This window comes from Oncorhynchus nerka, linkage group LG10 (assembly GCF_034236695.1).
Source record: "Oncorhynchus nerka isolate Pitt River linkage group LG10, Oner_Uvic_2.0, whole genome shotgun sequence".
Lineage (NCBI taxonomy): Eukaryota > Metazoa > Chordata > Actinopteri > Salmoniformes > Salmonidae > Oncorhynchus > Oncorhynchus nerka.
In genome coordinates this window covers 78444338-78470311 of record NC_088405.1, presented here as the reverse complement: position 1 = coordinate 78470311, position 25974 = coordinate 78444338, and the positions used below count along the sequence as shown (strand labels likewise).

The 25974-nt window shown below is 41.9% G+C and overlaps 1 protein-coding gene across 7 annotated transcripts in view; it reads left to right on the top strand.

Annotated features, from left to right (window-relative positions):
- The window catches only part of slc8a2a (solute carrier family 8 member 2a), a 63713-nt gene that overhangs the window by 14344 nt on the left and 23395 nt on the right, over window positions 1–25974 (top strand). For 4 of the 7 annotated variants that reach the window (XM_029671396.2, XM_029671394.2, XM_029671395.2 and 1 more), the window contains exons 2-8: window positions 22130–22192; window positions 22276–22379; window positions 22942–23366; window positions 23657–23794; window positions 24435–24662; window positions 24784–25065; window positions 25359–25814. In XM_029671396.2, coding sequence (XP_029527256.1) covers window positions 23004–23366; window positions 23657–23794; window positions 24435–24662; window positions 24784–25065; window positions 25359–25814 — 1467 coding nt within the window. In that variant the 5' untranslated portion in view covers window positions 22130–22192; window positions 22276–22379; window positions 22942–23003. The other 3 variants (XM_029671392.2, XM_029671391.2, XM_029671393.2) reach the window with 3 other exon arrangements.

Sequence of the window (25974 nt, the reverse complement as noted above, 5' to 3'; positions counted from 1 at the left end):
AGACGCACTGGAGACCAGATGCGTAAAACCGGCTTCATGGCAGCTGGCTCGATGGCCGGGCTAGAGCTGGAATGTACCGGGCTACGCACACACACTGGGGAGACTGTGCGCTCCACCGCATAACACGGTGCCTGCCCGGTCCCTCTCTCTCTCCTGTAAGCACAAATTACCTCGACTAACCTGTACCCCCGCACATTGACTCAGCCTATTCGTTCAGCACTTTCAAAATGGAAAGTAACAGAAATTCAGATAGATGTTGGTTCAGATAAATTCAAGCAACATGTTGAGTACTTTAATTTTAGTCTTCTTTAAGTCACAGACAGGGTGGTTAGATTCACAGACAGGGTGGTTAGCTTACCATTTGAAGTATTTTATTTTGTGGTCTAAAAAGGAAGGACAATTCATCACAATGATCCACTTTTATAGACAATATACTAACACACAGACAGTGCATTGCTCAAACAAAGCGACCCTCGCAATATGAACTGGAATTACATGGGTCTATTACTGAAGTTTTTGTTGAACAAAAATATTTGAATGGGAAGAGATTGTCACTGGTAAACATGGTTATAGACCCAACACCATTATATAGTATCCCCTCCTTGTGGAGAAAAGCACATGAGATAATTATAATACACAAAGTAAGCAAAACAATGACATGCATCATTCTAACATTGCCTAAAATGATGTATAAGCTGCTAATGAGAGAGATCTACAGTACCAGTCAAAAGTTGGACAACTACTCAAGGGTTCAACTATTCAAGGGTTTTTCTTTATTTTTTTACTATTTTCTACATTGTAGAATAATAATGAAGACATCAAACTATTTTCAACAAATCAAAAGATATTTAATATTTTAGAATATTCAAAGTAGCCACCCTTTGCCTTGATGACAGCTTTGCACACTCTTCTCTCAACCAGCTTCACGAGGAATGCTTTTCCAGCAGTCTTGAAGGAGTTCCCACATATGCTGAGTGCTTGTTGGCTGCTTTTTCTTCACTCTGCGGTCCAACTCATCCCAAACCATCTCAATTCGGTTAAGGTTGGGTGATTGTGGAGGCCAGGTCATCTGATACAGCACTCCATCACTCTCCTTCTTGGTAAAATAGCTCTTACACAGCCTGGAGGTGTGTTGGGTCATTGTCCTGTTGAGAAACAAATGATACTCCCACTAGCACAAACCAGATGGGATGGCATATCGCTGCAGAATGCTGTGGTAGCCATGCTGGTTAAGTGTGCGTTGAATTCTAAATAGATCACTTACAGTGTCACTAGCAAAGCACCCCCACACCATCACACCTCCTCCTCCATGCTTCACGGTGGGAACTACACATGTAGTTCACCTACTCTGCGTCTCACAAAGACACAGCAGTTGAAACCAAAAATCTCAAATTTGGACTCATCAGACCTAAGGACACATTTCCACCGGTCTAATGTCCATTGCTTGTGTTCTCGGCCCAAGCAAGTCTCTTCTTCTTATGGGGTCCTTTAGTAATAGTTTCTTTGCAGCAATTTGACCATGAAGGCCTGATTCACGCAGTCTCCTCTGAATAGTTAGTGTTGAGATGTGTCTGTTACTTGAACTCTGTGAAGCATTTATTTGGGCTGAAATCTGAGGTGCAGTTAACTCTAATGAACTTGTCCTCTGCAGCAGAGGTAACTTTGGGTCTTCCTTTCCTGTAGCAGGTCTCATGAGAGCCCGTTTCATCATAGCACTTGAAGGTTTTGCGACTGCACTTGAAGAAACGTTCAAGGTTCTTGAAATCTTCTGCATTGACTGACCTTCATGTCTTAAAGTAATGATGGACTGTCGTATCTCTTTGCTTATTTTCGCTGTTCTTGCGTAAATATGGACTTGGGCTATTATACCATCCCAACCTTGTCACAACCCAACTGATTGGCTCAAACACATTTAGAAGGAAATAAATTCCACAAATTAACTTTTAACAAGTCACACCGGTTAATTGAAATGCATTCCAGGTGACTACCTCATGAAGCTGGTTGAGAGAATGCCAAGAGTGTGCAAAGCTGTCATCAGGCGGTGGCTACTTTGAAGAATCTCAAATATTTAACACTTTTTTGATTACTACATGATTCCAAATGTGTTATTTCATAGTTTTAATGTCTTCAATATTATTCTACAATGTAGAAAATAGTAAAAATAAAGAAAAACCTGAGTAGTTGTGTCCAAATTTTGACTGGTACTGTATTTAAGTAATTTAAAAACTATGGCATAAGAAGGGAACGATGAGCGTATAAGAAGCAAGCCGTGATTTCGATTCAGACCTGAGCGAGCTGACGGACGTAGCCTATATGCCTATTTGTTCAGCACTTTAGAAATGGACAATGACAGAATTCAGAACATGGGACGTTCTTACAGTATTCTCCCTGTACACCAAGTTAGTAGGCTAAATAACAGGGGTACATAAACAGACAATGAAAGCTCTTACAATATTTCTCTAAAACAGGCTATAGGCAACATGTGCACCACCAGGTCAGAACACTAGGCTAAGTTCTGAGGCAGAGAGGGACCATAGGCTAATAACAGCTTACTACACAACATAAACTTAGTATTTCTTAGCTACAGTATACATATCTCTCTGGCATATTATATCACTTATACAGCAACATACAATACATATTTTTAGACATACCGTTGTTGTGCTGACTTGAACAGGAAGGTGGCACGGCGATCCTTCTTGTTGGCAAACTTCTCAATTATTTTGTCATGAAAGTCTGGCATTCTCTGAATGACGTCATGCTGGATTGACAGCATGGCCAATGCATTCAACCTTTTCTGGCCCATGGTGATGCTTGTGAAGGTTTTTATCCTTACGGCTGGAAAATGTCTCTCTGACTCGTCAGTTGTCATCGGAGTGGTGATGATTATTTTGAGACAAGGCCTCCTACAGGTTGTCTCAGACAAGGCCTCCTACAGGTTGTCTCAGACAAGGCCTCCTACAGGTTGTCTCAGACAAGGCCTCCTACAGGTTGTCTCAGACAAGGCCTCCTACAGGTTGTCTCAGACAAGGCCTCCTACAGGTTGTCTCAGACAAGACCTCCTACAGGTTGTCTCAGACAAGGCCTCCTACAGGTTGTCTCAGACAAGGCCTCCTACAGGTTGTCTCAGACAAGGCCTCCTACAGGTTGTCTCAGACAAGGCCTCCTGCAGGTTGTCTCAGACAAGGCCTCCTGCAGGTTGTCTCAGACAAGGCCTCCTGCAGGTTGTTCTTGTAGAGTGATTTCAATAAAGAAAGTTCCATCTTCGCAATGTGCAGCTCAAGATGCGGGTAGAAAGTGGATATCTCAGGTTTCATCTTCTCCTTGTTGCCCACTAGCCATAACTTGGTAGCACACTGAAATTCTGCGGTCAGAAAATGAGCTGTCCACCAACTTTGCCGCAATTAAGTGGTTAATTTCAGAAAAACTTTCTTACACATGAGCGGACTGGCTCTACCCAAAATAGAAAGAGGAGTGGGAGGCCCCGGTGCACAACTGAGCAAGATGACAAGTACATTAATGTGTCTAGTTTGAGAAACAGACGCCTCACAAGTCTTCAACTGGCAGCTTCATTAAATAGTACCTGCAAAACACCAGTCTCAACGTCAGCAGTGAAGAGGCGACTCCGGGATGCTGGCCTAGCCAGTGTCTGTGTTCTTTTGCCCATCTTAATATTTTATTTTTCTTGGCCAGTCTGAGATATGGCTTTTTCTTTGCAACTCTGCATAGAAGGCCAGCATCCCGGAGTTGCCTCTTCACACTTCATTAGCCTTTTAAAATGATAAACTTGGATTGCCTAACACAATGTGCCATTGGAACACAGGATTGATGGTTGCTGATAATGGGCCTCTGTACTCCTATGTAGATATTCCATTAAAAGTTTGCCGTTTACAACTACAATAGTAATTACAACAATGTCTACACTGTATTTCGGATCAATTTGATGTTGTTTTAATGGACAAAAAATGAGCTTTTCTTTCAAAAACAAGGACATTTCTAAGTGACCCCAAACTTTTGAATGGTTGTATATATAGAAATTTCAACAACAAAAAACCAGTTGATTTTTCCCCAATAAATAATTTTAATAGTTAGGCACGCTTGGTTCAATAGCTATTGACGAGAGAAAAATGAATATATATATTTTAAAATAATTCCCTCCGTAGTTAACCACCATGTACAGTGTTAAAATATCTACACATGCGACGAGTCAGCCAGCCATATATCAGGAGTTGGAAGATTATGAATATTAGACTATATTATGAAGTTATTATTAAAGAGCAGTGAAGATAAATAAATTATCGAGCTGGCTTTACATCAGTCATCAACATCAATTATCAGCTGATAGGCTACCCTCTTTTCCCATTATCAATCATGTATTATAAAAGGCACTGTAACTAGCTTACTTAGAATTTTCGCTACAGAGGCAGTTTATATGTTATACATTTTGAGATATTAATTACGAGATATTAATTTTGAGCACCTGCCCCCTGATTTTGAGCACCTGCCCACTGAAAGGTCTGTGCACATCCCTGCCCCTTCGCATGTGTCGTCAGAAGTAAACCAATGCTTCAGTATTGTAGCACGTCCCACTTGGGTAAAGTGGAGGAAGATGAAGAAGGGGCCATACGGTTCTCTAACACGCATACAGGATCAGTCATTAGATGAGCCATATAGGCTATCGGACACACTGTCTAACAGACTGTTTCATCAGGCACAGGTGGATTGATGATTGATGGATGATTGATGGATTCCCTTGATGATTGATGTACTCCCTATCTATCTCCTAACTATATGAGATCTTCTTCCACTTTCACTGTCTCCCTATGTTCGCTTATAATGAGGGTGGAAAAATCGCAGCATATCCAATAACAAAAAAGGCATTCATAGCTTTGTTTCTATGAACAGTTAGTATTACCATGGTTTAGAATATTGATTATGATGGAAAAGTATTGAAGGTAGGCTTTACTGGCTACAAATGTGAATTGGGCATGCTTCAAGGCTGTCCTACATAGCAGGACAAAGTGGTGTGTTTCCTATTGGGAAGTTAGCGGCGGTAGTGGGACAGAGTAACGCGGTCATGGGGGGTACTCTCTCTGGTACTGGGAATGAAGTGCTTATTGTTGGGTATTATTAGCCTGGTCCCAAACAGAAACTGTGTGTGTGTGTGTTAGGGTGCCTGTTTTGTTTTCATTCAGTGTCTATAGCTTTGTCTGTGAGGGCCTACTGGCTGCCTCTGCGCTTTTGTTCAACACTTTGTTGTTCTGACTAAATTGTTGCCCTGAATTCAAAGAGCGGCTTGGAATGGCTTCAAAAGGCACTGCTATGTATTAATCTATGATATAATCTGACTTGTTTAATCTGACTTGTCTTGTTTAAAATATTTAATTCCCTCATTTGTAACTAGTAACTCATAAATTAAATTGTAAACTGTTACCTATTTTCCACACACAACATGATTATGGGTTGAATCCGTATGAATTAACTCTGGCCATCTGGATGAATTGTTTTTACAGTGTAAGGACATCACTTTGTGCTTAAACCAGTTTTGTGTCATAACGGTCTCTTCTACCATGTCGAAGGCTTTATTTAACTTTAATGTATAACAATTGGTTATGTCATATTCCGTCAAATTTCTAAAAATAGTTTTAGTCTTTTAGACTCAGTGATTTGAAGAAGATGTTTCTGTGGGATTTCTACGAAGTATGGAGTGAAAACACGAAAGTCCTGTTTTTGGCACTAGCAGGCTACAATGTCACTCTCCCAGTCCCGGCCAGTGTGTGTACGTACGTATAGTAAGGGAGGCACAGGCCCTGGCTTTCATGCTGTATGTGTCTGTTTTTCGCTGCCTCATTGTTTCTTGCTCGGCCCTGAGTATTGCATAACCAGTGTTTCTCTCTGGGTCCGTGCTGCTCCTAAGGTGACAGGACCGCAGGATGATTGCTGGGCTGGGCAGGGTGTCAGGGCAGTAATAGAAACCTCAGGAGCGGAGTCGCTGTCTGCTGGCTGTCACTGGTTCGTCTAGCGTCCTCTTTCTGTCCACCTCTCCTCTTTTGGTGTGTACCAATGGAGCCTCTCTTTCTTTCTCTCTATTTTTTATGATTTTTTTTCTCTCTCATAATTTTTTCTATCTTTCTTTCTTTTTGTCTTTCTCTCTTTCTTTGGTATTACTTATATGGATAGTTCCAAGTAGATGGTTTGTAGATGTTCAGCAAATGTTAAATAACTGTCAATAACATTTCAAATAACTATCCACTAACCCTAACCTTAACCCTTATCCTAACCCCAAACTCAACCCGCACTCTAATCCTAACCCTAACCCTTACCTTAACCCTTAACCTAACCCTTATTCTAAACCTAACCCTTACCGTAACCTTGGCAAGGAGATGTATATTAACTGATTTTTTGATCGTCTGTAGATCGTCTATAGGGACTATCCAAGTAAAGTGACCTTTATTTCTTTCTTTCTGTGTCTGTCTCTGTGTCTCTCTCTCCTGTTACGTATTCCCAAGGCACATGCAGGGGAAACTTTAGTGGGTGGAGGGCAACATTTTGATACAAAGAGGAGATATCCAGAGAGTGTGTGAGAACGATGAAACGGGTACCAAAGAGAAACTAGAGAGATGAGGACAGAAGAGGGCGATATGCTCAATTCCAAATTGACCCCCCTCTTCAGCCCTCTTCAGCACTTCGATCTAACATTGGGCCCTTTGAAAGGTGGGAATGTTGACCAATGGGGTAATATTATTTAGAATCAGACAGTAGAAAAGGAGTCTGACTTGGTCTGACTAAGGGAGATTTTGGAGCGACAACAAAATTTTATCCTGAATCACCAGAGACAGAGGAAAACAGACTGTTAACAGTTTCTTCAATCCACTTAACTCTACAGTGCCTTCAGAAAGTATTCATACCCCTTGACTTATTCCACATTTTGTCGTGTTACAGCCGGAATTCAAAATATATTTGTTTTTATCAACCATCTACACATAATACCCCACAAAGACAAGTGAAAACATGTTTTTTGCAAACATATTAAAAATTATATTTAAATTGAACCTTTATTTAACTAGGCAAGTCAGTTAAGAACAAATTCTTATTTACAATGATGGCCTTGGAACAGTGGGTTAACTGCCTTGTTCAGGAGTAGAATGACAGATTTTGGCCTTGCCAGCTCGGGGATTCAATCCACCAACCTTTCGGTTACTGGCCCAATGCTCTAACCACTAGGCTACCTGCCGCCCCAGAAATACAGAAATATCTAATAACATAAGTATTCACACCCCTGATTCAATACTTTGTAGAAGCCCTTTTGGCAGCGATTACAGCTGTGACTCTTCCAAGTCCCTAAGAGCTTTCCACACCTAGATTGTGCAACATTTGGACGTTATTCTTTAAAAAATTCTTCAAGCTCTGTCACATTGGTTGTTGATCATTGCTAAACAACCATTTTCAGTTCTTGCCATAGATTTTTAAGTAGATTTAAGGTAAAACTGTAAGTCGGCCACTCAGGAACATTCACTATCTTCTTGGTAAACAATTACAGGATAGATTTGGCCTTGTATTTTAGGTTATTGTCCTGCTGAAAGGTGAATTAATCTCCCAGTGTCTGGTGGAAAGCAGACTGAACCAGGTTTTCCTTTAGGATTTTGCCTGTGCTTAGTTCCATTCCGTTTCTTTTTCACCTGGAAAAACTCCCCACTCCCCAGATTAAGCATACAGTACCCATAACATGATGCAGCCACCACTATGCTTGAAATAAGGAGAGGTGTACTCAGTAATGTGTTGTATTGGATTTGCCCCAAACACAACACTTTGTATTCAGGACAAAAAGTTAATTGCTTTGCCACATTCTTTTGCAGTATTACTTTAGTACCTTGTTGCAAACATGATGCATTCTTTGGAATATTTGTATTATTTACAAGGCTTCCTTCTTTTCCCTGTTGTTGATCCATCCTCAATTTTCTCCTATCACAAACCCAGAGCGGTTTCCTTCCTCTCCAGGCAACTGAGTTCGGAAGGACGCTTGTGTCTTTGTAGTGACTGGGTGGATTGATACACCATCCAAAGTGTAATTAATAACTTCACCATGCTCAAAGGGATAGTCAATGTCTGCTTTTTATTTTACACATCTACCAATAGGTGCCCTTCTTCGTGAGGCATTGGAAAACCTCCCTGGTCTTTGTGGTTAAATCTGTGTTTGAAATTCACTGCTCGACTGAGGGACCTTACAATTATCTGTATGTGTGGGATACATGTTAAACATTTATTGCAGTGTGAGTGAGTCCATGCAACTTATTATGTGACTGGTTAAGCACATTTTTACTCCTGAACTTATTTAGGTTTGCCATAATAAAGGGGTTGAATACGGGGCTGCAGGTAACCTGGTGGGTAGGAGTGTTGGACCAGTAACCGAAAGGTTGCTGTATCGAATCCCTGAGCTGACAAGGTAAAAATCTGTCGTTCTGCCCCTGAACAAGGCAGTTAACCCACTGTTCCCCGGGCACTGATGACTTGGATATCAAGTAAGGCAACCCCGCGCACCTCTCTGATTCACATTTCAGTTGAATGTTTTCATTTGTACAACTGACTAGGTGTCCCTTATTGACTCAAGACATTTCAGCTTTTCATTTTTTATTAATTTGTAAAAATTCTAAAAACATAATTCCAGTTTGACATTATGGGGTATTGTGTGTAGGCCAGTGACAAAAATCTAAATGTAATACATTTTAAATTCAGGTTGTAACTGTGTGAATATTTTCTGAAGGTGCCGTATGTCTGTCCGATACTGATTTGGTAGTGGTGATACATTTACAGCACTGACTAACCCAGTTCACAGGTTCACAGGTTCACACTACACTCTCAGAAAAAGGGTACAGTTAGGTTACAGTATTGTTCCCTGGGGTACAAAAATTCCAAGGGGGGGGGGGATGGATTTTTTTTGCTATTTTTGGCCACCCATGAGTGGAAGCGTTGTACCAGTTGAAGTGGTCTATGGTTATGGTAATTACAATTTGAACATGTCTGATGATGGTTCTGAAGTCTTTATAAAGGCTTACATAAGAGCATGTGACAATAAAGAGCTGTAATTAATATTGATATAATTAATATAGAGACCTTTACCTACCTTGTTAAGCGGTACGGACCTCTTGGCGTAATGGTTAAGGTGTTGGCGTTGACAGTCGTGAGACCCAGTTGGGCCTACTCCCCGAAGTGGCGCAGCGGGGTTGCGGCGTCACTACAGCCTGGGGTTTGATCCATAACCGGGAGTCCCATATGACTGCGTACAATTGGCCCAGCATCGGCCGGGTTAGGGGAGGGTTTGGCCGGGGGGGCTTTACTTGGCTCATCGCGCTCTAGCGACTCCTTGTGGCGGGCTGGGCGCCTGTGGGCTGACTTCGGTCGTCAGTTGAATAGTATAGCTGGCTTCTGGGTTAAGCAAGAGGGTGTTAAGAAGCGCGGCTTGGTAGGTCATGTTACGGAGGATGCATGATTTGACCTTCGCCTCTCCCGTGCCCGTTGGGGAGTTGCAGCGATGAGACAAGATCGTAGTCACGAAAATGGTGAGATAAAGTGGGTAAAAAAAGAAGTGGGATGGAAGAGAGGCGTTTACATGTGAGTTACTTGATCTAGAGTGGAAGTACATTTTTGACACTTACAAGGAACATATGCTTTGTCAATGTAGTGGTACCCTAAAAAGGCAACAAAAAAAAAGGCAAACACTTTTGTATCTGTGTCAACAATATGGTACACTATTGGCACAACTATGTACCTACAACTAATGGTACAATGGACATATCTTACAGAGTACCACTACAGTGACAATAATTTGCACCCCTTTAAGTACAATTCGGTAAAAAAAAATCTTAGAGTGTAGTTGTTGTAGATGGTGTTGCATAGTTGTACCAGTATGACAAAGTGCTGAGTCATAATAATTTTTTACTATAATGCACCGAGTCACCCCATGGCATGAAACAACATTTAGGCTGCCATATTGGATGGGTAAAATCTGATACTGTATAAAAGCTTAGGCTACTCAAAAGCTCACTACAAATTCCGGTAGCCACCATTACATACTAGTCATGCACTACCATCTGAAAGGTTTCAAATTATGTCCCCCCCCCCACTGCAATGGTTCTTGGGAAGCTTTTTTATTTAATTAACATGTATGTTGTGTAGTACCATACATGAATAGATTTGTGCCACAGATTAAAGTTTCACAATAAATATTTTCACTTTGAAAATTGTAACATTTTATTTTACAATTATCTTTCATATGACATAAAGGTAACTGCCCAAATAAACACTTGAGTTAACAAGGGATACAAAGTATATTGAAAGCAAGTGCTTCCACACAGGTGTGGTTCTTGAGTTAATTCAGCAATTAACATCCCATCATGTTTAGGATTATGTATAAAAATGCTCAGTTGACCATTATATTGGCTATCATGGTTAGAAGAAGAGATGTCAATGACTTTGAAAGATGGGTCTCAAAGGAGCATATGGGGTTTAAAGAGTGTGTTTGTCTCAGTCACCAGATCTCAAACCAATTGAACACTTATGGGAGATTCTGTAGCAGCACCTGAGACAGCGTTTTCCAACACCATCAACAAGACACCAAATTATGAAATTTTGCGTGGAAGAATTGTGTTCCATCCCTCTGGTAGAGTTCCAGACACTTGTAGAATATATGCCAAGGTGCATTGAAGGTGTTCTGATGGCTCTTGGTGGCCCAACACACTATTAAGACACTATGTGGCTGTTTCCTTTATTTTGGCACTTACCTGTATAAAGTGCTTTCGGAAATTATTAAGACCCCTAGACTTTTTCCATATTTTGCTACGTTACAGTCTTATTCTAAAATTGATTGTTTTTTCCCCTCCTCAATCTACACACAATACCCCATGATGACAAAGCAAAAACAGGTTTTTAGAAATATCACGTTTACATAAGTATTATGTAATGGGGTATTGTGTGTAGATTGATGAGTGGGAAAAAATAAGTGAATACATTTTAGAGTAAGGCTGTAACATAACAAAATGTGTGAAAAAGGAAGGGGTCTGAATAATTTCCGAATGGCCTGTATCTACTATGTACACTCTTAGAAGAAAAGGTGTTATCTAGAAAAGGGTTCTTCGGCTGTGCTCATAGGAGGGACCCTTTGAAGAACCCTTTTTGGTTCCAGGTAGAACCGTTTTGAGTTCCATGTAGAACCCTTTACACAGAGGGTTCAACATGTATACCCAAAAGAGTTCTACCAGGAACCAAAAAGGGTTCTACAGTACATGGAACCAAAAAGGGTTATCATATGAGGACAGCCGAAAAAACCCTTTGGAACCCTTTTTTTTCTAAGCGTGTAGTTCAATTCTAGTGCTTCAACATTTTAACATCCTGTAGTTCGCATTAACATTTCCACAGAGATATGTTTTAACTTGTTTCATAGTTATATACCTAGTTAAATAGGTCAACATGTTTACATTTCAACACAGTAACTACCTGGTTCCAAATGGTACATAGTCACAACATAGCAATACTTGTTTTAATGAATCTCACTCGCACAGAGACCCATATGTATTTTTCATGTAATAACAGTAACATGCTATTACCATTTTACCTTTAATCGTGTAGGATAAAGTTGAACTGGAATTAAATCCCCCCCCCCCCCCAAAATGGTCAGATGTTCAGACCTCCAAAGTCGTCTAATGTCAATACAAGTACACATTTTATATCATTGGTTGTGTAGATCCATCTACATGCATCAACCCCAAATGAATGGAAAAGATAAGCGCTGCAAATATGGAAATTACATGGTGTCACGCCCTGACCTTAGAGATCATTTTTATGTCTCTATTTTGGTTTGGTCAGGGCGTGAGTTGGGTGGGCATTCTATGTTTTGTGTTTCTATGATTTTCTATTTCTATGTTTTGGCCAGGTATGGTTCTCAATCAGGGACAGCTGTCTATCGTTGTCTCTGATTGGAAACCATACTTAACTACCCTTTTTCCCCACCTGTGTTTGTGGGAAGTTAACTTTGTTTTATGGTACATAGCATTAAGCTTCATGGTTTGTATTGTTTAGTCGGCGTCATTTCGAATAAAAGAGAAAATGTACGCTCACAACGCTGCACCTGGTCCAGCTCTTTTAACGGCCGTGGTGCTTCTTTTTTCCATTTGTTTTAGATTAATTTGTTATGATTGTCATATTTTCTTGAGTTTTTATGTATCTGCACTCCTACCTTGTTGGATAGATAAACTATTTTGATTTGAAAAAATATATAAATATTGTCAAATCACCTTTAAGACATGAACTTTGGCAACTACTAAGTATGATTTAACCCTCCCACTTTAGTCTGAATGTGTCAATGTGTAGTTCATACATGCAAAATTGTTTTACCTCAATTAGCCACAAAAGCCTTTAGTTTGAAAGCAGCTGTTTTTCTGGAAGCTGTGCTGAGCCATTTTCCACCACATGGGCCAGCCCCCTAGCAATTTAAATTCAACCAATAAGTGACAGCTAGCATGAGGCACATCATGCACACAGCAGAGCGAGAGAGCAATGTATGGTGCACATATGTGATGTTGTATGCATGTTACGGGGACCACTTTTGGTTCGTGAGCTCTACTTTCAGAAATACTACCTAAGGTATACGAAAGTACATCATGTCAAACAAAATAATTGTTAATTTCAGTTAATTTGGCCATGACATTTTGTAAATTGCACGGTTGAAGGTGCCCCTATTACTCTCATTGACTTTTAACTAGCAGTAGAGAAAGTTCACTGAAGTTTATAATGACTGTTTGAAGAAATCTGGATTACAGTTTATCCTGGCCCATAGTGTCAGGCTCGCTATCCTCAAACTCCCTGTCATAAATCGACCAAGGCGCAGTGTGCATGTAGTTCCACATCTTTTAATGAAAGTGAAACAACCCCCCCCTCCCCAAAAAACAGGTAAACAGTAAAGAACGTGACGCAACCAAGGTGCACACAAACACACACAGAAAAAATAATTACCCACAACACACAGGTGGGAAAAGGCTACCTAAGTATGGTTCTCAATCCAATCAAATCAAATCAAATGTATTTATATAGCCCTTCGTACATCAGCTGATATCTCAAAGTGCTGTACAGAAACCCAGCATAAAACCCCAAACAGCAAACAATGCAGGTGTAAGTCGCTCTGGATAAGAGCGTCTGCTAAATGACTTAAATGTAAATGTAAATGTAGAAGCACGGTGGCTAGGAAAAACTCCCTAGAAAGGCCAAAACCTAGGAAGAAACCTAGAGAGGAACCAGGCTATGTGGGGTGGCCAGTCCTCTTCTGGCTGTGCCGGGTAGAGATTATAACAGAACATGACCAAGATGTTCAAATGTTCATAAATGACCAGCATGGTCGAATAATAATAAGGCAGAACAGTTGAAACTGGAGCAGCAGCACAGTCAGGTGGACTGGGGACAGCAAGGAGTCATCATGTCAGGTAGTCCTGGGGCACGGTCCTAGGGCTCAGGTCCTCCGAGAGAGAGAAAGAAAGAGAGAATTAGAGAGAGCATATGTGGGGTGGCCAGTCCTCTTCTGGCTGTGCCGGGTGGAGATTATAACAGAACGTGGCCAAGATGTTTAAATGTTCATAAATGACCAGCATGGTTGAATAATAGTAAGGCAGAACAGTTGAAACTGGAGCAATCAGAGACAATGATAGACAGCTGCCTCTGATTGAGAACCACACCCGGCCAAACACATAGAAATAGAAAATAATAGAACATAGAACATAGACTGCCCACCCAAATCACACCCTGACCAAACCAAAATAGAGACATGACACAGACTACTTTCAGCCTGAGTAACCATCTAACATTAAATTGTGAAATACTGATCTTCCCTTTGAGTCAGACATTTGCATCCCTATTATCATCCCTTTGTTAATGGAAAGTTTTAAAACTGAAAAGGTTCACATATACTGTATCTGGACATTCATTATGTGTGGAAAAAAATGAATATGGAAAACAACCTAACCGGGAGATTGTTTAACAAATCCTAGATTAGGCCTAACTTTGAACCAGAGGTCCAGGATCCAATTTATTTTCAAGTGGTAATTATTACCTCTGTCTTAACAGATGCAATGTGTTGGCGGTAAATTGCTCTTCAAAAAGGCCTTTTCAGTGAAGTCACAATTGTAACATTATGGAAGTTAATTTGGATAAAGCGTCTGCTAAATACTGGTAACCATGAATTACTGTGTGTCCGGCAATCCTATTCTTAATCATCTTGAACATCTGCATGTACACATCCCTCACTTATATCAGAATTGTAACAGTTTTATGATAGTAGGTCTAATTGTAACAGTGCCATGACAGTCTGTCTGTCTGTGTGGCCCGGGGCCAGAGGTAGATTAGTTTACACTCTGACTCATCTGGTTCTTACAGGTTCCATGGACAGCCCTCGCTTTACTTATTAAAGGGATAGATCACTTTCCTTTCTTTCGTTTAACAGCAAACAGGGTGACTGTCTAACTGCCATGATTTGTGGGTAACTCAAACTAGCATTACCATTACGGCATAATGGATCGGTTGCTTTGTTGCGAGTAGCTACATTTTGCTATCACATTTGTGGTTTTGCTTTGGCATATTTTCAAGGGCATTGAATAATAAAGTGTTTTCCGTGAAAAGACCAAAAGGGTTATTTCTAAGATGTCCATGTTAGGAGTAATGCTGTATACAGGCCTCTGTGTGCTAACAGAAACGAGGCAGACTTTGGCATGCTAACCCTCCTGAAACACATTCACTTTAGGAACAAAAACACAGTGAAAGACTTGAAGCTGGGTTGTCTTTGAGCCAAAACAGAGTCACTGTAGAGAGTCCAGTGTGTTGTGTTTGAGCTAGAATGGAGCCAGCATGCTCTCATTGACAAAATTAATGCAAATGGAGTATACTGCCACCTGCACCATGATGGTTACAGTTCACTTGAGTGAAGGTTTGTGGTCTTCTTTACTCCTGTTAAGTGCTATAAAATGTCAACACAGGCATTCTATTAAAGGAATAGTTCAGATAAATGGCATATTTAGACATTTGTTTCCTCACCTTGAAAGAGCTTTATGTACAAGAACTGACTGCAATCCACACTTTGGTATTTTTAAACTAGCCATTGCCAACATACGTATTGGTAATATAAGCATTTTTAGATTTAATAACAATGTAGCATGTTTAGGCTAATACTGTAATGTTATATACTGTATATTGTTTGATTATGAAATTAAACAACAACAAAAACATTTTGATAGTGACTTTTTTTCTCTATATAATTTTAAAAACCATTCTTGGCCCATTTGAGTGTATTCTCTTATATTATTCCTTCAGCAGTGGGGTCCATTTACATAGAAAGACCTCACTTTGCTTAAGTGTAAAACACTCATCTCTGTCTCTTCCTCTCTCACTTTCTCTCTCTTTCTCTTTCACTCTCTCCCTCACCTGAACCTAGAGAGACAGTATCCCTTACCTTACCTGACGCTTCCCCTCCGTCACCATGTGGGGAGAGAAAATATGAAACGGTAAAAGGTGCTAACTCCCATTTTGTTGACGCTGCTATCTGTGTAAATTAATCCCAGGCAATCACTTATCGGCGTCGCTGACAGACAGCAGCCGTGTCGCTGGGGTTAACGAGAGAAGAGCTGTCACACAGCTCAGTGTCCTGTACAGGAACAGAACAGGCGACGGACGAGACGGTTTACCGTACTGACACCTCAGAGAGGACAGGAGAAACGACCTTCTCCATCAAAGAACAGCTTGCTTGGAAGGCGCATGGAATGCTTAAATCTCATTATTGGTCATTGTTAGAGAGTTAGAAAGTAGTTCAATATTTTCAAATATTAAATTATTAAAATATTTACATCCATTATAATTTCTACATACTTTCTGGTTTTAGTCAACAAGCAAGAATTGACCAGCAGGCATGGAGTGATTTCAGCGCAAACAGAAATTGTATTTGAATTTAATAATGTTTAATTTGTATTAAGCTATTGAATTTGAATGTAATATTTTTTTATGTTTAATGCACAAATTGAATCATTCAATTAATAAATTGAACTTGTATTTCATGATTTTAAACCGAATTTAATGAACATTGAATTCAGTTTTTAAATGTTATTTAAATTACATTTTATATTCAATATTTATATATTCAGTTTCAATATTGTAGATACTGCATTCATTGTTTGTGTATCAAGTTTATAAACCATAATTTCAGTCAGGAAAGGTAAAGGAGAACAGATGGAATCAAATCAAGTTCAATTTATGAATTCAATGATTCAATTATTGCATTACAAATCCAATAATATTAAATTCAAATTCAATATCCTAACACAAATTCAAAATTTGCTCCATAAGTGGGCCGCATTTGGCCACATAAGACTATTAAAACACAGTCAGGGTCTCACAGATGTAAACAAGGAGACGCAAACAGCTGAGCAGCAGCCACAATCCCAACAGTTTGCCCTCTGCAGATCTGCTGAGTAGAGAGACTGAAACACAACGGAAGTCATTAACCCATCTAAGCTCTCACCCATTGTGAACTGAATTAAAATACACTCTAGCCTGGGAACTACAGTGCATTTGGAAAGTATTCAGGCCCCTTGAATGTTTCCACATTTTGTTACATTACAGCCTTATTCTAAAATGTATTAAATAGTTTTTTTCCCCGCATCAATCTACACACAATATCACATAATGACAAAGCAAAAACAGGTTTTTATTTATTTTTGCAATTGTATTCAAAATAGAAACGGATATCACATTTACATAAGTATTCAGACCTTTTACTCAGTACTTTGTTGAAGCACCTTTGGACGAGATTACAGCATAGAGTCTTCTTAGGTATGACACTACAAGCTTGGCACACCTATATTTGAGGAGTTTCTCCCATTCTTCTCTGCAGATCCCTCAAGCTCTGCCAGGTTGGATGGGGAGCATTGCTGAACAGCTATCTTCAGGTCCCTCCAGTGATGTTCGATCGGGTTCAAGTCCGGGCTCTGGCTGGGCAACTCAAGTACATTCAGAGACTTGTCCTGAAGCCACTCCTGCGTTGTCTTGGCTGTGTGTTTAGGGTCATTGTCCTGTTGGAAGGTGAACCTTCACCCCAGTCTGAGTTACTGAGTGCTCTGGAGCAGGTTTACATCAAGGATCTCTCTGTACTTTGCTCCGTTCATCTTTCCCTCGACCCTGACTAGTCTCCCAGTCCCTGTTCCTGAAAAACATCGCCACAGCATGATGCTGCCACCATCATGCGTCACTATAGGGATGGTGCCAGGTTTCCTCCAGACGTGACGCCTGGCATTCAGGCCAAAGAGTTCAATCTTGTTTTCATCAGACCAGAGAATCTTATTTCTCATGGTCTGAGAGTCCTTTTGGTGCCTTTTGGCAAACTCCAAGCGGGCTGTCATGTGCCTTTTACTGAGGAGTGGCTTCCTTCTGGGCCTGATTGGTGGAGTGCTGCAGAGATGGTTGTCCTTCTGGAAGGTTCTCCCATCTCCACAGAGGATCTCTGCAGCTCTGTCAGAGTGGCCATCGGGTTCTTGGTCATCCCCTGAACAAGGCCCTGGCCGGGCGGCCAGCTCTAGGAAGAGGCTTGGTGGTTCCAAACTTCTTCCATCTAAGAATGATGGAGGCCACTGTGTTCTTGGGAACCTTCAATGCTGTAGAAATGTTTTGGTACCATTCCCCAGATCTGTGCCTCAACACAATCCTGTCTCGGAGCTCTACGGAATATTCCTTCAACCTCATGGCTTGTTTTTTTCCTCTGACATTCACTGTCAACTGTGAGACCTTATATAGACGTGTGTGCCTTTCCAAACCATGTCCAGTCAATTGAATTTAACAAAGGTAAATTGTTTAATTTGTATCAAGTTGTAGAAACATTTACATTACATTTACATTTAAGTCATTTAGCAGACGCTCTTATCCAGAGCGACTTACAAATTGGTGCTTTCACCTTATGACATCCAGTGGAACAGCCACTTTACAATAGTGCATCTAGGTCTTTTAAGGGGGGGGGGGGAGAGAAGGATTACTTTATCCTATCCTAGGTATTCCTTAAAGAGGTGGGGTTTCAGGTGTCATCTCAAGGATGTGCAATGGAAACAGGATGGACTTGAGCTCAAGTTCTAGTCTCATAGCAAAGGGTCTGAATACTTGTATAAATACTTGTATAAGTATTTCAGTTTTTTATTTTTAATACATTTGCAAAAAAAAAAAAACTGTTTTCCCTTCGTCATTATGGAATATTATGTTCAGATTAAGGATTTAAAAAAAAAAAATTTTTTTTAGAAATAGCTTATTTATACAAGTATTCAAAACTAAATTTGTAAAAAGAGTAAAAAAGTCAAGGGATCTGAATACTTTCAGAATGCATTGTAAGTCTATTTGTAAGGGTTTTCTGGTGAAAGAGAAGCGGACCAAAAAGCAGCGTGGTGGTTATTCATGTTCTTTAATTTATAAAGAAACTACACATGAGACAACTAACAAAAACAACAAACGTGAGAAAACCTAAAACAGTCCCATCTGGTGCAAACACAGAGCCAGGAACAATCACCCACAAACACACAGTGAAACCCAGGCTACCTAAGTATGATTCTCAATCAGAGACAACTAATGACACCTGCCTCTGATTGAGAACCATACTAGGCCGAAACATAGAAATACCCAAATCATAGAAAAACAAACATAGACTGCCCACCCAACTCACGCCCTGACCATACTAACTAAATACAAAACACAGGAAATAAAGGTCAGAACGTGACACTATTATGGGATTTATGGGAGTGATAAATAATCTCTACACCTCTGTTACCCTATGAGTCTATCGATTGACTGTTCTTATAAACGGGTTTCATCTGCAGTGTTGCCTGATGGTGGTCCAGAGGGAGAACCTAAAGGCATTGATCTCAATATGGATTGGAAACCCAGAGTGAGTGCACCACTTAGTAGTGCCTTCACCCAATCAGAATCACAATGTAAACACATTTGAACTGCCACAGATGAGTCTGGGTCCCGACCAGAAAAGGCCTCAATAACGGACAATGCAGTGCAGTGCAGTAAGCACTTGTGGAGATCTGAAATAATTTGACAGATAGAAGCAATATGGTGAAAGTCCAACCAAGCCTATCAGTTATTAATACACTTAGTGTTCAAAACATTAAGAACACCTGCTCTATCCATGACAGACTGACTAGGTGAATCCAGGTGAAAGCTATGATCCATTATTGATGTCATTTGTTAAATCCACTTCAATCAGTGTAGATGAAGTGGAGGAGACAGGTTAAAGAGGCTTTAAGGCTTGAGACAATTGAGACATGGATTGTGTATGTGTGCCATTCAGAGGGTGAATGGGCAAGACAAAAGATGTGCCAGGCACACCGGTTTGTGTCAAGAACTGAAATGTTGCTGGGTGCGCAACTCAATATTAGGCCAGTGTTCCAAATGTTATATCTATTCAGTCCTCTCAGATCTACATGAAGTGTAGTGGCGCAGCGGTTTAAGGCACTGCATCTCAGTGCTAGAGGCGTCACTACAGACCCTGGTTTGATTCCAGGCTGTATCTCAACCGTCCGTGATTGGGAGTCCCACAGGGCGGCGCACAATTGTCCCAACGTCGTCCGGGTTAGAGTTTGGCCAGGGTAGGCCTTCAATGTAAATAATAATTTGTTCTTAACTGACTTGCCTAGTTAAATAAAAGATAAAAAAAATTAAAAAAGGTTTACCGGTGAGGGGTTGTTTATGGACCAGGCCTCAGAGTGTGAGTTTACAGGCAGCTAGCTGTCTGTCGATAAGGTTTATTTTCTGGTATGGTGTGTTAGCGGTGTCCTATGAGTGCCTGTATGAAAATAAGTATGTGTTTGTGTGGCTCCCTCCTCTTTGTGTGTATGATGTCCATAATAGCACAGCCTAAGGGTCACAAGGAGTGTTTATGTATTTTGTAAGTCTGTTGATTAGTATTACTAATCAATTAGTGCTGCTGCTCCAGTTTCAACTGTTCTGCCTACGGCTATAGAATCCTGACCTGTTCACCGGACGTGCTACCTGTCCCAGACCTATTATTTGACCATGATGGTCATTTATGAACATTTGAACATCTTGGCCATGTTCTGTTATAATCTCCACCCGGCACAGCCAGAAGAGGACTGGCCACCCCTCATAGCCTGGTTCCTCTCTAGGTTTCTTCCTAGGTTTTGGCCTTTCTAGGGAGTTTTTCCTAGCCAACATGCTTCAACACCTGCATTGTTTGCTGTTTGGGGTTTTAGGCTGGGTTTCTGTACAGCACTTTGAGATATCAGCTGATGTACGAAGGGCTATATAAATACATTTCATTTGATTTGATACTACAGCATCTCTCTTTGCTGTGCTCTGTCACCTGTTCAGTATTCCTGTCCAGGTGTGAACAGTCGGTGGGTTATTTTTGGTTCGGGCCCCTTGGCCCCACTGCCCGGTGTAAGGTGGCCCTCAGTCTGAGGCCATGGTAACCATAGCAGGCCTTGGAAAGTGAAATGTGATGCGGTGCATGGTGCTCGGGGCCACATTTCTCAATCACAACCTAATAATGAGCTTGCCAAGGCACAGGAGGCATCAATGATGCAACACTGCGGTGTCTGTTACCGTGGGCAACGCACACCTGCCAGCACGCTTCCATTTCCATCACTCACTCTCACTCAATCACTTACCCCCCTCCACAAACACACACACACAAGCTCATGCTCTACACATTCTTTCAAGTCCATAGATGACCCCTCCCCATTTTTTTCACCCACACATGCATGTATGATCCATGTTACATGCATGCATGCACGCACAACCTTGCATGCATTGACTTACACAAACATACACTCAAGCATGCATGCACATTTTTTATGTAATAAGTGTGTGTGTGTTCCCTAGATCCGGTGTTCCCAAACGTTCTGCTTCCTGACCCACCAATTGCAAAAGGGTTGAGTGGTGAAAAAATATACCCAGACCAGACAAAAGTAAAAAATAATTATAAAATCATCCTCTTTAAAATATTTAACTCTTATGTAGATTTGACTATGAGCTCTTGTGACAAATTCTAATTAACTGAATTGTAACAATGCACAAAAAAGTCTCACCTGGACCCCTGCCGTAGCCCACAAGTGGGTCCTGACCCACAGTTTGGGAACCACTGCCCTAGATGACATACATGGGTTTTTAAAGTTCTTACCTATTAACAGTTCAAATTAGCATTAGCCTAAAGCATAGGTCTTGTTTGTGATTGCACTGAAAATGTACCCCGTATTTAGTAGTGTAGATAAATATGAATGTATTTGTAGCTAGTTACAGAAGTTATCATCAAAAACTATTAAGATGTCTGCCTCCATTCTGTTTTTCAAAGTTATCATGGCAGCATACTTGACCTGCTAATAGACAGATTCTTTCCATTGTAAGGACCCTTTTTCATAATGCATGTTTATTGGGGGCCAGTCACAGCCAGGCTTGTGCCCATCATAACTAATTGAACAAGTAATGACCTTAAGTTCTCAATGAATAAGACATGGTGCCACACACACCACCCTAGGGTTACCTGTGCAGGGGGGGGGGGGGGGGGGGGTGACAGGTGACCCTATAGGTGGCCTCACGCATAAACCCCCCATGGCCAGTGGGCAGCTCCACTCCAGGGTAAGGATGGGTTTAAGTCAGATAGGGTGTTTAGTGTTACCCCACCTGCATCTGATCTCCACCTTCAAAGGTGCTCTGGTAGGACTTTACATTAAGGTTCTGTTTGAGGGGGGTGGTTTTCCCTTTTAAAATAACTTTCCATATTTAGATATTAGTTCATGATTTATAAACATATTAAAGCTATATTTAACTGTCTATAACCTACATGCAAAACCTTCCCTTAAATGGTACCTACATGTAGTGTTACCGCTGCACCACCTTTAGTACTATACAGGCCTCACATCTTTCTGTGTTTGAATGTTCTTTCATGTTTCTGTCATTGTAACTCTTTGCCTCCTGCAGTGATCTTATATCAGTGTCTTTATACCTTCTCTCTGTTTGTTTGTTTGCACCTCTACTCTCTCTCCCCCCCTCCTCACTCTCTCTCCCCCTCTCTCTTGTTTCTGTCTCCTCTCCTCTCGATTAGATCGCTGCTGACTGATAGCACTCTGCATTTGTCTAGACTGGCATTTGATACCGCCAGAGTGAGGTAACATGCATATTCACTCACACACTCATTGGTCCTTGTTCTTTTCATTTTGACGATATTTGTCTATATTTCTTTACCTTGAGAATGGTCTGTGTGCCAGAAGAGACTTCAATCCACGCTTTGGGTTTTGTTTACTAAGCTCCAGTGCCCAACCACTAGCATTGGCATCGATGACTGTAAAACAATGGTACGTTTCTAGAGAACTCGGGTTTGAAGTAACTAAGGTAATGTTGGACAATGTAGAGCATGCTAACTCGGGTCCCTTAACTTCCATTGTGTATTAGTCCTAGCTGCTAATATTAACCGTTGGTGACTGTAGCTAAATAAACAAATATGAAACATCCCCAATCCTTAATCCCCCCCCCCCACCCCTACCAAGGCGCATACAAAAAACAGCACAAGAAACAGATAAACAGTTCAAAACAAACAAACAAACAATAGCAATAAATATTATACTAATACTTATAAAATGGTCATTATAGCAGCATTGCTGACATTCAGAATGTTAAAATAACTACTTTAAAGTAGGTAGGTTAGGAACAATTTTATTTTTGGGTGAACTATCCCTTTAATTCATCTCAGAAATACCCAAATGGCATTCATTTATGTGGGGAGTGGCACAGTTGAATGTATTGTAGACCTTATTAATATACCCTAGTGAACAATTTAGAGAGCCACATCCTCAACCCCTGTTGTTCTTTTGGTGTCTCTCTCTCTCTCTCTCTCTCCCTCTCTCAATGTTCTTTCAGGAGAGTGTTCCTACCCAGCTGCTCCTCCGGTGACCCCAGGCACCACCTAACTCAGGGATAGCATGGGACCCCACCCTGTGTATCCCCCACTCCCATCCTTCCTACTCCTCCTCTCCATCCTCCTCCTCCTGCCCCACCCGGCCACCTCTTCCTTCCATTCCAAGCCTCAGGTGGTGGAGCGGGCATCTGTATCAGGCACCCCGGCTTCCCCATCTGGTAACACCACAGGGGGCAAGCGGGCGTGCACAGACAAGGTGATGTGTAGACCTGGCATTGTGCTGCCTGTGTGGCTACCACTCAGCCCTCCACTGGCGGAGCAGACGGGGAGGGCGATAGTCTACTTTACCTGCCTCATGTACATGTTCCTGGGTGTGTCCATCATCGCCGACCGCTTCATGGCCTCCATCGAGGTCATCACCTCCCAGGTGACCAGTGACCACTTCTCTCTTTGTTTTGTCCTTCAGTCATTCTCGTGCTGTGGTGATTCTGAAAACTTTCCCCAAAGTTCCCAGGTTTTTCAGAAATTTAGCAGGATTGATTCTGGGATTTCTCAGACCGGGATTTCTGAAAAACCTGTGAACTTTGGTGAAAGTTCTGGAACTTTTGAAATACTGTCCTCTAGCATCAGCTCATAGGCAATATCACTGAATTGTTGTATTGGTAAAACACTAGCTGCATGTTCCCCTAACTGTGATGTGTGTCCTTGTCTTTGTAGGAGAAAGAGGTGACTATCACCAAACCCAACGGGGAGACGTCAGTGACCACTGTGCGGATCTGGAACGAGACTGTGTCTAACCTCACGCTCATGGCCCTGGGCTCCTCTGCACCAGAGATCCTTCTCTCTGTCATCGAGGTATGCTGGTGACCCCACAAAACCTTCATCACTACACACCACCCCAGAGTATATACAACACACTACCCCAGTGTCCCCACTCCCCATAAACCCCAAACCCATCAGGTTAGGGCTGGGTAGGTCGTATCTTTCATCACTAACTAGGGTACGGGCAGGGCTCAGGTATCACAAATTGATCACTAACATTTTGAAGCTGAGCCATTTGCGCTTGCTCCCCTGCGCGGTACAGTCATATCTGAGTAAGATCATAACAGGATGTCAGAAGTGCTTCAACCTGCACGCAGGGAGCGAGTGACAGACAGAGAGGAGCAGCTAATGCATTTACTAATGGAGGAAGTTATTTCTGATCTTGGGTTTCGGGCAGGGCCTTCAATTTCGCAGAAGCAATCGGCCTGGGTAGGGTAGGGCCTGAACGTTGCGAGTATGGGTAGGGCTCGGGCTTAACATTCATGCCAGTGCAGGGCTCTACACACTACCCCTGAGTGTCCCCACAATCCCTTTGTACTACATGCTACACCTGACGGACCCTTGATTTGCTTGAATTAGACTGGGTTCCCCATTGACAGATACCTTAATGGAGGTAGCGTAACCCTAGCTTATTTTGTTATTCAACTTGATTTCTTTGCTGTCTTGTTGGCAGGTGTGTGGTCACAACTTTGACGCGGGTGAGCTTGGACCGGGCACCATCGTGGGCAGCGCTGCCTTCAACATGTTTGTGATCATCGGAGTGTGTGTGTGGGTCATCCCCGACGGGGAGTCGCGAAAGATCAAACATCTGAGAGTGTTCTTCATCACAGCCTTCTGGAGCATCTTCGCTTACATCTGGCTCTACCTCATCCTGGCTGTTATCTCCCCGGGAGTAGTGGAGGTCTGTATTATTTGCGTGTGTGTGTCTGTGTGTTTGTGTGTCAGCGGGGGTTTATAGACAGATTTTGAATGCATTTGTGTGTTTTTATATTATATAGAAATGTTGTGTGTTAATTCTGCAGGTGTGGGAGGCTCTGGTCACTCTGCTCTACTTCCCAGTGTGTGTGATCTTGGCTTGGATCGCCGACCGCCGCCTGCTCTTCTACAAGTACATGCACAAGCGTTACCGTGCAGACAAGCGGCATGGCATTGTTGTGGAAACGGAAGGTGACCTGGCGCCCAAGGGGATCGATGTAATCATGGACGCTAAGTTCTCGGATAGCAATTCCACTGCTGGAAACTCCTCCAGTGTCTGCACAGTCTCTGTTCAGACAGGCAAGGAGCTGGACCAGAACAGAGATGAGGTAGGCTGAGCCAGGAGAACAGGAAAGAGAATAGTCAGGACGAGTCAGAAGAGTTTAGCATTATAGGAGAGTGGAGTGGGCAGGGAGATGGTATTGGTCCTTTACGTGTCTTGGCCCTGGTGCTGTTCCTTTTTAAAAAACATTGTGTTAACGTTGTATTTCAAACATTGTGTTAACATTGTGTTAACATTGTGTTTACATTGTGTTTACATTGCGGTATCATTTTGTTATCCTTGTTTAAGCCTGGTATTAACATTTAGTTAATATTGTGTTTACGTTGTGACCTAACCTAGGTGGTACGCATCCTGAAGGACCTGAAGCAGAAGCACCCGGACAAAGACCTGGAGCAGCTTATCGAGATGGCCAACTACTCAGCTCTGGTGCAGCAGAGGAAGAGCCGCGCCTTTTACCGCATCCAAGCCACACGCATGATGATCGGTGCCGGCAATGTGCTCAAGAAGCATGCCGCCGAGCACACGCGACGCAAAGCCGCCGCAACGGAGTGCGGCGCCCTGGACAAAGAGGACAGGGCCACGTGCACCCACCTGTCCTTTGAGCGTGCCCAGTACCAGTGCACAGAGAACTGTGGTACCCTGAGCCTAGCAGTGATCTGTGAGGGTGGCATGGGGCAGCACACCTTCTATGTGGACTACCACACGGAGAATGGCTCGGCAAATGCCGGGGCGGACTATGAGTTTAGCGAGGGGACGCTGGTGTTCAAACCAGGGGAGAGTCGGAAGGAGATTAAGGTTAGATGGAAAGGAATGAGAAGAGAGGGGGGGGGGGGAAAGAGGGTGGAAAATTATGAGAGGAGGGAGGTGAATAGTCGCTGTTTACTGTAGTTTTGAGTAATACTTCGATCAACCAAACAATCAATCAACTAACTCATTGACTAGTATTTGTTTACTA